At 43.4% G+C, this 13,416-nt stretch overlaps 1 protein-coding gene across 11 annotated transcripts in view; it reads right to left on the reverse strand.

Annotated features, from left to right (window-relative positions):
* The window catches only part of Bmal1 (basic helix-loop-helix ARNT like 1), a 99,956-nt gene that overhangs the window by 17,473 nt on the left and 69,067 nt on the right, over nucleotides 1–13,416 (reverse strand). For 6 of the 11 annotated variants that reach the window (XM_027942282.3, XM_027942276.2, XM_027942281.2 and 3 more), the window contains 6 exons: nucleotides 11,260–11,298; nucleotides 10,916–10,957; nucleotides 9,435–9,592; nucleotides 7,750–7,829; nucleotides 3,236–3,328; nucleotides 2,168–2,285 (listed from right to left, as the gene is read on the reverse strand). In XM_027942282.3, coding sequence (XP_027798083.1) covers nucleotides 2,168–2,285; nucleotides 3,236–3,328; nucleotides 7,750–7,829; nucleotides 9,435–9,592; nucleotides 10,916–10,957; nucleotides 11,260–11,298 — 530 coding nt within the window. Of the gene's footprint in view, nucleotides 1–2,167; nucleotides 2,286–3,235; nucleotides 3,329–7,749; nucleotides 7,830–9,434; nucleotides 9,593–10,915; nucleotides 10,958–11,259; nucleotides 11,299–12,667; nucleotides 12,757–13,416 lie in introns of those variants that run through there. The other 5 variants (XM_027942284.2, XM_027942283.3, XM_027942285.1 and 2 more) reach the window with 4 other exon arrangements.

Below are 13,416 nucleotides of genomic sequence, written 5' to 3' on the forward strand. Positions count from 1 at the left end.
GAAGGGGAAATGGAAGTGCACCAAGAAGAGAACAGTGACAACAGCGTATTATTATGTCAAGTAAATGGCAAGGACAACCTGTGTTTCCCAGAGGAAGAACTCCAGCTGGGACCTGAAGGGTGGGCAAGGTTTAGATATCAGCATGGAAAGGAAGAATTGGGGTTCCCTAAAATTCTCGACCTGGCTGTAGGCCACAATCCCTTAGATGCTCTTTTGACATAGATTCTTGGATCCCATTCTAGACCTGTGCTGTCCTGTGCTGTAGCCACTAGCTGCATGTGGCTGTTGAGCACGTCCTTATGGCTTTTCAGAACCGAGGAAAGAAGTGCTATGAGTGTGAAACACACAAAAAAATACCAAAAAAAGTAAAAGAACTTATTAATTTTTTGTAATTATTTCATGTCAAAGTGACATTTTGGATTTGTTGGGTTACATGAAATACATTATTAAAATTAATTTTACATTCAGTTTTACTTTTTTTAAATGTAGCTACCAGGAAATATAAAATCACATGCAGTTTCTGTTTGTAATTGCATTTTGCTTCTATTGGGCCGGGCTCTTCCACAAACAAATTCAATTGGTCTGACCATGTTGGGTGCTCCTGGGGTGCTCTGATGTACAGCTTCCTTACAATGCAAAGGGCTGAGCAGTATGGAAGGTGGGGGCTGCAAATCTCAAGCATCCCATAGCCAGCATAGGAGCAATCAGAGGGAGGAGTGGCTGCTGCCCAGACTCCTCCGGGCAATTCTTCCCTCCTCTCTTATCCCCATATTGCTCCCTCCCTGATCTGTCCCACCCAGCTCAAGTCCTCCACTGTGTCCCCTTCCTCCACATTTGATCCAGAGGCACTGAGCAGGCCACAAGACTGTACACCTCTATACCTGTCCACACATGGTTTTCTCTGCTCTTCTCCTCCTTCATCACCTGGCAAATACTAAATCTTTACAGATCCACCTCAGCTGTCATCTACTCAGTGATGCCTGTCCTCACGCCCACATGAGCATGACTCATCCTGCTCTTGACACCTGGTGCTATTTCTATGGCTGCACCTATGACACAGGGTGCTGTATGCTGACTATATGGTAAAAGCCTCAAAGGCTAGGACAAAACACCATCTTGTTCTCCTTAGGTCACACTAAAAAGAGGCCAAGGCCAGACTATAAAGGGCAATGGGTACCAGGGACTACATTTTACTTTCAGGAAAAAATGTGCCTTAATGAAAAGAATGTTTTAAAGGCAATTCCTCTGTGGTATTTCCCTCAGGGATTAATGTGAAGAACTTGGAAGCAGGAACCTAGTTAGACCATGACTTCAGTGGACCATGGTGAATCCAGTACTGTTATCATACTTGCTGTGTGCTGTGGATTGACCCACATTCTTTATGGAGTATATCAACATATTGACTTCTTGCAACAACTCAATTATTTAATTAGGTACTATTTTGCAGATGAGGAAACAGGCACAGAGAAGTTAAGTAGCTTTCTCAAAGCTAGTGAGTAGCAGAGCCAGGATGTGCACCTAGCAGTAAGCCAGCTTTCAGAGTTCACGTTCTTTAGCTGTAGTGGGATCAGTAGGAAAGAGCTCCTGGGGCCTAGCACAGGAGGCGCAGGACAGGGTACAGGAGTGAGAAACAGGAGACAATGTGAGTGATGGTTCTCCTGCTGCGGAAAGAAAACCAGGAGGAGGAGCCAACCCAGTGAGGAATCATTTGGGCCAAAGAAACATCATATTTACACTGGGAGTTTTCTTACTTGTATCTTCTGAGACTGCATGTGTGCAATTCAGATATACAGAGGCAATTTGTTCTGGGAGAACAAATGAAAGTGTTGTGAGCACTTTAAATTCAGGAGCATGTAATTGGGAACTTCTAGACTGTGTGTGGGGGGGGGGGGCGGGAAGACTAAAAGAATCAAGACAAAGCTCTTCCAAAGAATTTGGACATTGAACTTTTTTCTTCTTTATGTAAAATTTTAAAAAACACCACCAAAAAACAAAATCAAAAGAACATAGATAATTCCATTTAGCTGCAGATGGCAGCTGTAACTGAGGAAAAGGGCATCAAGGTAGGAAGGGTATGGGAAAGCCACCACACACATCTCCCTGCTTGCTGGGGGCTCGGTGGTCCCAGGAGCCGCTGCTGAGGCCACACCTACTCCCCTCGACTCACTTTTTGCATCTATGAGCCGCTCCCGGGGTGCTGTGTCAGAGGAGGAGAGCTGCTCCTTGACTTTGGCGATATCTTTAGGGTGCAGGTAGTCAAACAAACTCTGACCAATCAGATCGTTCTGTGGGGATGAAATGTTAAAAATAACAAGTCAACTGCAGGTGGAATATAAGTGAAGCAGCATGTGCTCAGCGTCTGTACATCTTCTGTCTTTATTTTGTATTTTTAAGCAGGAGGAATCTCAAATATTTCCTATATGAGCATGAAAATATATCAGCATCAGGAGGCTGATTTTGATAACCTATGAGGGAAAAGGTTCAATTATATAAACAATTCATGCTCCTCTGAGGCAAGAATCTTCTGGCTGTATGTATTCTTTTTTACTTATTTTCAAGTTCCCTGTAAAATGTCAGAAGGAAGAATGGAGGCTGTGGGCTCTGATACCAGCTCTGATATTAAGTCTCTGTTTTTAAGCAAGTCAGGTCACCTTATGTATTAACAGAGATAATAAAACTTCCTCCATACCTGTGCTCTAAGACTAGAAAGAACAAAACATCTTGGAAAAAGTGAATTTACATAAATCTGAATTTATTTAAATGCCATTTTTATTCAATTCTGCCTATAGAGATTCCATACAAATACCAGTGTGTGAATGAGTGAATGGATGAATGAACAGAAGTTCTGAGGACATAACAGGTGAAAAGCTTGGTTCTAGAAGCTTCCATATGTTACTCTTATTTGATCATACAAACAACCGTAAAAAGTATGGTTTATTATAGTTAATTTTTAGAGGAAGCTGAAGCTTGGCAGAGCTTCACATCATCGCAAACACACATGGGGTGGATTTCCAAGTTTCTTATTCTTAGGTATCAAATTACCTGCCTTTCTCTCTTGACAGATAGCCTTGCTCCCCACCCTAGTATACAGTTGTGGGATATTTATTTTGCTTCAATAAGAAAGCTATAAAGCTGTTGATCAGATCAGTGTTAGCCCTTCTGCTGGGGTAAATAAGTTTAAATCCATTTCTCTGTTAAGAATTTGAGAAATTTCTGGAAGAAGTGTGAACAATACCTGGCTATAGTTGAGGATCTTGAAGACAGACTCTGAGACAAAGAGTATCTTCCCTCGGTCACATCCTACGACAAACAAAAATCCATCTGCTGCCTAATCAGGAGAAATGGATAATCAATTTATCATACTTTAGGATACACATTTTGTACTCACTTTGATCGCAAATCAAGGATTTGTTTTCTAACTGTCCAAAACACAGGAACCCTCACTGATTGTGTCACTGGTATCCTAAGAACAGGATGCTTAAAAATAAAGACTTTATGAGGATAATATGATTCTCTGCAAGTCGGACATATTGTCATCTAATGATTTTAAGGAAAAATTCAATTAAAATTATGTTTCAAAACAGAACACGGCTTAAGAATTTCCTCTTTATTGAACGATAAATTATGTTCAGATAAATTATGTTCCACTGCTCCAATTATAACAACTCTATGGAGAACTATAGAACCTGAGATTGCAAGGACTCTCTGAGATCAGAATCCCCTCTCCAGTGGCTCAGCCACCATCTACCCTCAACTTGAACACCTTTAGTGACTGGGAGCTCTCCAGAACTGTAGTTCTCAACATTGGGAGTAGTGGTTTTGTTTTCATTTTTAGGCTGATGTTCTGGCAAAGGACTAGGTCACTGGTATTTTTTTAACCCTCATCCCATGATTCAAATGTACACAGGGTTGGAAACTACTGCCTTCAAATATTATTCCTCAAGCTAGAGCTGGGCCATTTGTATTCTAAGTGAGACAAAAAAAGAAAAAATTTCCCATTAGATTCTTCTTATTCTTTCTTCAGCTTAAATACAGGTAAAAAATCTTTGATGCCAACAAAGACAGGTACGGAGATGGGATGTTTGGCAGAGTGACTGATGCAGGTGGATGCCAAAGCTACAGTGCCCGAGAGCATAGGCTATTCCGTCTGTGTGTGCAAGGGTCTTCTGGTGACAAGGAGAGTGCTTCCTACTCCATCACACCCTTGCCTTTAAGACTCTGCTCTCCTAATGCACAGTGGGTTCATTGCTTACGTTATTCACAAGTCTTCAGTCAGTTCTTTACAAGAAGCTAGAGAAATGCTGTTCTCTTTTCTACAAAAGGGCCTTTGGGATATAGTTTAATTCAAAGAACTAGGAAATGAATTCATGCTCCAGAAGGTAAAAGAACGGTGTGGGCTAGAAGGAGGGAGTGAAAGGGAAACAGAATCATTACTGCCAGGAGAGCCTGGCAGGCCACCCAGCCAGAGGACTTTGGGGAGGATCCTTCCCTAAGTCAGGTCCCTAAGCTGACCCAGGGGCAAAGGACGATAGTAAAGGGGAAGTAACTTTCCAAGCACCATCTGCTGGAAGCCTCATTCTGTCAAAAAATAGGGCCCTCATAACTTCCTTATTCATCTTGCAGACAATCTGATATCTCATAGGAAAAGGGCTTTCACGGATGTGGTTATTTGGTACAAAAGGGGTCTGGGAAAAAGGTGACTGAGACATCCTGGTGGGAATACTGGGCAGTCAGGCCTGAACTAAGGCATCAGCAAAGAGGATTTCAACATATCCAGGGGAGAGTGAGTGGGTTGTGAAGGCCAGTGACAGCAGTCCATGCAGGGGAGGCTCCACGCAGTCCCACTCTGCGGCACTCTAGCAAACAGATCCCAGGTGCAGGAGCTGAGCCCTAGGGGACAGCTGAAGAGCAGGGGTTGGGAGAACACTACTAGCTCCAAAGTATACAAGGACAGTCAGGGCAGGCCTCCTTGGGGAACATGATACTAGTGAGTAAGTGGCACAGAGGTCCTGGTAGCATCTGCCTCATTTTCGTAGAGTATCTAGACATTATAAGCTGGTCAGGCTGACTGACCATGACACAGTTTTTAAAAGATATTTTGAAAGCACTAGATAAAGAGAGTGGTTAGTCAGATTGGCACTAGTGGAAGTCTACTACCTGCTGACTAATGGGTCTGATCTGACATCACTTGAGTGGAGTCTGCTTTCTATGGAGTAAATTTCTGGCTACTGGACACCTGGCAGTGTTAAGTGTTAAGGGGTTGGACAGTATTTCACAGCCACTGATATGTGCCATTGAGGTGAAACAAGCTTCACCAGGGAAGACAGAGCCCATGAGGTGTACGAAACAGAGGAGTAGAAGAAAAGTCCAAGGAGGAGCTCAGCTTGAATAGGAGTATAATCCTTGTTCTAGACCCTGATCAATGCAGGCATCTGATAGGAAATTATTTTCAAAAGCAGCAACAAAAAATTATTAAATGTGACATTTCAAAAGGAACATTACACACACACACACACACACACACACACACACACTTTTTTTTGCCCTAAAAATTTTCAAATTCTTAATATGCTAATCGGAGCCAGTGACATAATTTGAGGGGTCTAATACAAAATGAAAATGCAGATATCCTTGTTCAAAAAATCAAGCTTTTCAAGGTGGACAACAGAGCATTCAAGCAAGCAGGGGCCCTAGGTGACTGCACAGGTCAAATGTCTATGAAGGCAGCCCGGACAGCAGCTCCAGAGATGCTCAGACCTAGTTTAACTTTTACTTCAGTGAGAACCTCCCTGAGAACAAAGCTTTATGGAAAGGACGAGGAGGTAGGGGCGAGTTGGATATCTGAATAACTGTCCTGGGAGTAGTAGCCAAAGGACCATCACTCTCTTGCTAGGAAACCTGAGCCCCACCTGAAGCCCCACTGATTTGGATGTTCCTGGCACGGTACCATTAACCAGCAAAGATACAAAAATGCTTGCCCAATTAGTGAATAAAAATGCTTGCCCACGGTACCATATAACCAGCAAAGATACAAAAATGCTTGCTCAATTGGTGAATAAAAGAGCATTAAGGGCACAGAGGCATGCCTAGCAGACCACATGTCACATAAAGATTCAAAGGGTTGTTAATGACAAGCTGGATAGTATAGTATAGCCATCCAAAAAATAGAATGCAGAGATAAAAGAGAAGTCCTAAGTTCAGACACAAACTGCATCTGTACAAGATGTAAAAAGCCTCACTTAACATTATTTCATGTACAAGAGAACTAGGAAGGAGCAGTATTGAAGCTGCCCAAAATGTGGCAGTAATAAGGTGACTTCTATGACACCACTCAACCTCAGGCCAACCAGACATCAGCCTAAGTGATGAGCTGGGTTGTGTGAGCCACTCGTGCAGGGAAATCTAACAAATGGATGTGGCTTTGGACAGTGTTATGGCAGATACTTTTGGGGGGTCAGTTCCTGCTCCCATGTCCTTCTCTCTGCTTAGCTTCATCATGTATAGTAGGAAATCTGTATACTTGCTTCTGTCTGCACCCTGCCCTACAGCTAGGGGTGACCAAGTGACATATTTCTAGACATGAAATCGTCTGGGAAGGCATATCCTTTCCTGATAAAAAGGAAAGATAGTCTAAAGCCTCCCCAACCCCATAAAAGAGCCTGGTTCCTGCTGACCTCAATAACCAACACAGTAACCTCCACAGAACCTATGTGGAACCACTTACATTTGAGAAAAACATCTGCATTTATTTATCATATCCATGGTTCCTTGCAGCTGAAAGCTTTCCTGCTTAATAGAGCGCATCATGAGGGAATGAAGAGAGAATTCTATGATGTGTTATGGGCCAGACTTACAGAGCGTCTGAAGCTAGCTTGAGTTGAAAATGGATAGCAGTGATCCAAAGATCCAGCTGGGCTGCCCTCTATCCAGGGGTTTTGTAAACTTCTACTGAACGATGGGAGACAGTCTACTGCCATACCACCCAGAATGCACCTGATGGCATCTGAAAGATGGGGGCCAGATGCTGTAGGTGGCTGGATGGGGAAGGCTGGCCCTGGCTGTGTGTAAGGAGGAGGCAGACATCCTTCCTTTAACATTTTTTCTATTTCTCATTTTACAGTATGCAAGAGGACATGTCTTTCCATTTCGTTCCCTTCAATTTTCAAGTTGATCTTACTCTATCCAGCAACATGCCTTGGAGCTTTGTGCAGACCTCACCCTGAAAGTCAGCAAGTCCCCATGGCACCATCTCAATCATCTGTGTGCAGAGACTGAGCAAGACAGAGCACCAAAGTCAAGCAGAGGAAAGCATGTGCCTCTTTCATTTTCCTCTTGGTGTTTTGTTGTTTTGATGGATTTTGGTATAAAGATTTAGGTGGACATTTTTGTGCCAGTGGTTATATCAAGACAAGAGAAAGTTTCAACTGTCATCAGTTTTAGTCCCCTTTCTAAAACCTTGATGCAGAAATGTGACTCTTATTCTCTCCTATTTTTAACAAAATCCGGCCTCTCCTGGGTTAAAATCACAATAGCACAGACCTTCCATTTTTGCTTAAGCAATGTCAGAACAGAGGCGAAAGGTTCTGTGGAAGGAACATGAAGTCTGCCCAAACAATAAGATGGCAGTAGAGACCTGAGGACTAGGATCCTAAAGAACTCAGTGTTGACACCAACTCCCCACATGCAGGCACTCACTCTAAATTTATAAAAATCAATGTTGTGGAAAATAATTCCATAGCTATGACCTACCCTGAGAATGAGGTGTTTCAATTCATCATCTGATAGAAACGTTGGTTTATAGTTTGCTTCTGTATATGGATTGGTGGCACCTAGGAGGAAGAAAGAGGAATAGTTGATAGATTTTATGTTCAGACAGTATCTCACTCTACTTCACTACCTCAAACCTTCTGGATGAAGCCTAGACCCTACTAGCTAGGATTTACATTTTGTCTTCTTTTTACTTCAATGAGACAGGGCTAGATCTGGTTTTAGGCAGAATCTTACCATGCCAAGGAGAACTCCCTTGGAAAGAGAACAATGTGGCCGGCATGAGCTTTAACAAGCGTGCTTTTCTTATGGGGAACACCAAGAGATAATAGGAGGAAGTTTTTAATTTTGCAAACTGGTAGAGGCTCCTGGGAGGGTTCCCACCTCCCAAGCTCCATATTGGGAGTTGTCTATCAGTCCGTCAAGTCACCACTCTAAATGTTCCTTCCCGAGAAACAGTCCGGTCACCCAGGCCCTGAGCAATGAACTACAGAGGTCCCTGAGCATGTGCTCCTCTTGGTGGGGGTAGTTAATGAGCTTAGCTACTATCACAGTGCAGCTCCAGTGCCCAGGACTGAAAGGGGACAAGACTGTGTTTAAAAGGCTGTTAATCTGGTATTTTTCAGGAGAAAAATAACAGAAAAATGCCAGCAGTAAATGACTTGGAAGCTTCAGAACCATGTGTAGGATAGCAAAGGAATAAAATGAAGCAGCTCTATTATACCTTGAACTTTTCTACGTTTTTCCCTTCCAATTTAATTTAGTTCGTAATAACCTATATCATCTTTGCTAAAATGAATTTTTGAATGCATTCTTCAAGCCTAAGATACAACATTCATCTCTTTTGGAATAACGATAAAAAATCAGAAACAAACAAACAAACAAAAACAACTACTTCTTATTTCTGGTGGCCTCATCAAATATTAGATGGGACTCTTTTACCACACATGTCAGATATGACTGAGTACCCACTTTCCAATTTCATTTAATAGTCCAAGTCTAACTATGGAAAATTCCAGGAACAGCATTCACTAAAATGCCTGATATATTTCAGATTCTCCTGTGGTTTGGATAAGTCACTTCCACTTTTCTGCCTCTGTTTTCTCACCCTCCCCACACTCAGCAAAGAAGGAAAATACTGCCTCCCTCATAAAGAGTCAATCTAGTTCGGGAAAATTCCAGGAAGATGAAAATATCATCAGTGTTCATTCCTGACAATAAAACTTAGCAAGAACTATCTATCAACCAGTGACTCACTCTTCAAAGAAGTCATGTTAAATGTTTCTCTTAAGAACTGAAACTGACTTTTCTGCATCACTGTGTGCACCCACATTTCTGATCTTTATAAGTGCAAGGGTGGGACCCAATACATGCACATGTAAGATGGGATATCAGTTGTGCCCTCTGATACGCAAAAGCTCAGCAACATGTGCATTCAGAGAGGTATGCAAAGCTTACAGCTGAAGTCTGATTGCAAAACTGCATCTCAGTACCCACATATACTCAATAATTGCTTCTTTGGCATCATTATCTATTTCCAAAAAGCAAAGGCACATTACACAGGGCTACACATTTGCAAGTAATCACCATTTTCTTGAGGGACTCAGGAACTTCTAGGTATCGTTTGTGGGCAAGGACGTAAAGGACAATAAAGCCCAGGGTCTCACCTCTTAATGTTTTCATGTGCTGAACGGCCATCCTTAGCACGGTCAGTTTATCTAATTTCCTGGACATCGCATTACACGTTGGTACCAAAGAAGCCAATTCATCAATAAAACTGTTCATTTTATCCCGACGCCTCTTTTCAATCTGACTGTGAGCTTCCCTGAACAAGATGAAAAATGATTTCTTATAAAACATGTGCAAGCAGCAAGGAAACGATGACAAAAATAAATGAGTTGTAACTGTTTTCATTATTCATCTAACAGGTAAATTTAGAATTTGCAAAATTATTCAAATTATACTTTTCTACTAAAGTCACCCCAAAATGGTTTCACTGTCATGTCAGAATTAGTTTTTTTTAGGCTCATCTTATCCTTAGAATTAAGAAAAAGAATTTCCCTTTCACAGTAAACTGAATTGTTAATTTCTCCTCATTGCTTTTCCTCTCAATATCTATAAAATTGGATTTTGAGATGGGGGTGGAAAGAGGGAAGAATGGAGGTGGAGGTTTAACAGGATTAAACACCCAGAACAGCCACAGCGAGTGCCCCACGTCCCCTAGTGGGTGCCTCTGAGGCCTACGCAGAGCCTGCTGTGTGGCCTGCAGAGGGCATCGCTTCTTTCTTGTCTGAGAATCATTGACTGAGGGGCCTGTATCAACACTGCCATCCTTGGATCAACCAGGGCCCATCTAGGTACAGCAGATGCTACCCCACACCAGTCCCCAAGCTTCTCTGAGGGATGTCACACTACTCCCTCCTGGGAGTGGCCACCCACCTTGGCAGGAAGACACTTCCCTGCCATTTGTAATTGTCCTCCTAAGGAAGTACACCAACAATGGATATGTAGCTACAGAGGGTGGGACCTCCTGCAAAGTCTGGTCTGCAAGGGAAAGGCTAGAAGTCGCAGTGGACTTAAAAAGTTAGCTACTTTCTGCAGGCCCCTACTTCTGTGTCATTATACAGGCGCAGATGGCCCTGGTACTGATGGCAGGGAAGCTTGAGGGCCCAATGAGAAGAGGTCAATAAGTATGGCTGGAGGCAGGGAGGACCAAGTTAAGACCTACTCAAGGGAGCAGGATGTGCCCTAGGTCTGGCCTTCAGATGCAATTTACTGTGTCATAAGGGCTCCCGTGGGAGGCAGGGCGCAGCCCAGGGATGGGATGGGTCACTGAGTCATGTCTCCTCTGGAGGGCCCTCGGTCAGGAAGGAGTAACCTTCTGGAGGTGGGAAAAACTAGCCTAGACTAATTTTCTGCAGGTTAAATATGCTTAGATGGCAATAAGTGAAGTCCAGCTCAGTCTGGAGGCAATAGACAGCAGAAGACTACATTCAACCAAGGCCCACTACCTCCTCTCAATGTCCCTAAGGATGTGCCAGTGCCCAGAAGACTCTGCAGACAGGGAGCAACTGCACAGAGCCTCTTCAGCCACCCTCTATGCAGCCAGGACCAGAGCAGTCTAGACAAAACAAGGGCCCAAGCTCACCTTGCATTCTTGATCCTTCCCTGATGCTCTGTATATTCTAACCTGGAAAAAAGAAAGAGAAAGATGGAAATGCAACCCCCAGCAGATGTGCGGCAAAGTTACACCTTTCCATTTTCCTTCCTGCAAGATCCCCGTAACCTCTCCACAGACACACGAGGACTCCTGATTGTTAGCCACATTGGGGACTGGGGTGGAGGGAGACAGTCTTGAGCCCAGAGGCTCATGACCTTCTGCTTATTTCCAATTGAGACAAGGTAGAACATGCCCCAAGTAATAGAACATGTAATCGTGCAAAGAAAATGGCTATAAGGACACTAAAGTTCAAATTACTAGGTTCATGGTACCTTCCATGAGGGTCATCTTTGTCTGTGTCCATGCTTTCTCTGCAAAAACAAGAGGACGTGACTGCATGTTAATAAAGACATACAGAATGGCTTCTGATCACAGCACAGAAGGCTCTCATTTATCCAGAAACCAAACAATTTGAGAGCTCAAATAGCTAGAGTATACATGAATGATGAATAAGACCAAAAAAAAAAAAAAAAAAAAATTAAGTTGAACCTGCTGCAAAACCTGGTCTGGATTTTGACATTATCAAACAAAAGTCTCAATAGAGTTTATGTGTTAAATATATTCTACCATATTCTCACTGTTTCAAAATTGGGAATACACATGTTTATGGAAACTCTTAGCCAGAGTATCCAAGTGCCTATTAACACTTCATTCCCTAGTCATTCTGGATAAATGGAGCTTATTTCATTTGCAAAACATATCAAGCATCAAAGATATGTGTGCATATATATCTACCTGGTGCGGGGTAGGTGAGGAGGGACTAATGAAGCACTGACAAAGGAGTACTGAGCAGAGCCCCAGGCAGCGTTCCAAAGGCACTGCTACCAAACGTTATACTTTCAACTAGGTGGGAACCCTGAGGCTTGTGGAGTTGGAGTGGAGGGGAGTGTGGAGCCTAGGATCACAACAAGGATCTGCCTCGCTTTCACAGACCCCAGAAATCCAAGTTTCATGGCATTTTGTGGTTCAATAAAAATAGATTGCAATTCCCTGAGGAAAGAGTTCCAAACTCTCCTGGGGGTCAGGTCGAACCTTCTCCGGCCCATATGTTTAACAGGTGGGCACTGACTGTCACTTGGGTTTCTCTCCTTTTTCCTTTACCCCATAAGAAGGAGGGATTATGACCCTCCTAACAATGTGAACTAGTCTTAGGAATGCTGGGTCAAAATCAGCGGTATTCTAGAACAGTGGATCCCAGCGAGTGCCCTGTGTCCCTCAAGGCAAAGTTACTCCAGAGGCCTTAGGACACAGAGGAAATCACACAGGCCTCATCAGAAAACAAGCCCCCTCCTTTTCCCTGAAATTGTATGTGTCACTCAGGTCAGGCTGACTGTTTCAGATGAGGAGATGATCATGGTCTTAGCATAGGAAAACAGCAGGGAAAGGGATATGGTTGCTTAAGTGACTGAGTCTCCACGAATGACAGCAGGTTTGCAAATGGGGGTCCTGAGGAAAACCGGAAGGGTATTGGGTGGTGACAAGGTTGGAAACCACAGGTCCAGGTAACAGAGGTCTTAGAACATGTCAGTGGCTCCATTGGCACTTGCCTGAGACAAAGGGTTCACGAAAAATGTCCCGGTCTCTGTTGGGGAGTTAGTGCTACGGAAGAATCCCCTCAGTCCTCACACCCACTCTCCATCCCCTGGGCGTTGGCTCTCTCAATGATCTGGGATAACTTACATATTAATCATAGCATCTCCTAGTGGGCATCTGACCTCCAGCCATTGTGCTCCCCAAATTCGACCTGTGAACTTCAGCAGAAAGGACATCTGCTGTAGGGGGGATACCTCCTTGGAGATTTTCCCTCATTAAACAAAAGAAAACCTCTTAAGTGGACATTTGGGTAAGATCCCACGCAGTTGCCTCAGCAAAATGTAATGTGCCTTTGAAATGTTCTATGTATGCTGCCTTCCTCCCTAGGAGTTCGTACAGATGCAGAAGAGTGGACGGAGAGTGGGAAAATTTACTTACTCAAAAGAAAAGTCATCAAGTCTAAAAAGAAACAGAAATACTATTTAACATAATAGGTACATACTAATTAAAGTAATGTTTAAGGACAATGTCAATGTTCCTAGCTGTTTGCAGAGATGACCTCCACTCATCCATTCCACACACATTAATTAAGCACCTGGTACTTGCTATCTTCCTCAAGAGAGGCCTTGGGAGAGCTCTCTTTGAAACCCCTGAGATTACATCCATAGACTCAGCCCTCCTGCTCGAAGGAGCAAAGGAACAGGGGGAAAGCAGTAAAAGGCAGAATTTGGCGTGAAGGCTGTTCTTTTTTCCTTAATGTGGAATAATCTGGGGATGGGAGGGGGATGTAGACACCTCAGCAGTGCCAGAGCCTCCCTCCTTGCTTGCAATCCAGGAGAATATAAAGCCCAAACCAACTGCACGGCACTAGAGTTGGACCTTTCCTTCCCGTCCCT

The sequence above is a fragment of the Marmota flaviventris genome, chromosome 9 (assembly GCF_047511675.1).
Source record: "Marmota flaviventris isolate mMarFla1 chromosome 9, mMarFla1.hap1, whole genome shotgun sequence".
Taxonomy (NCBI): domain Eukaryota; kingdom Metazoa; phylum Chordata; class Mammalia; order Rodentia; family Sciuridae; genus Marmota; species Marmota flaviventris.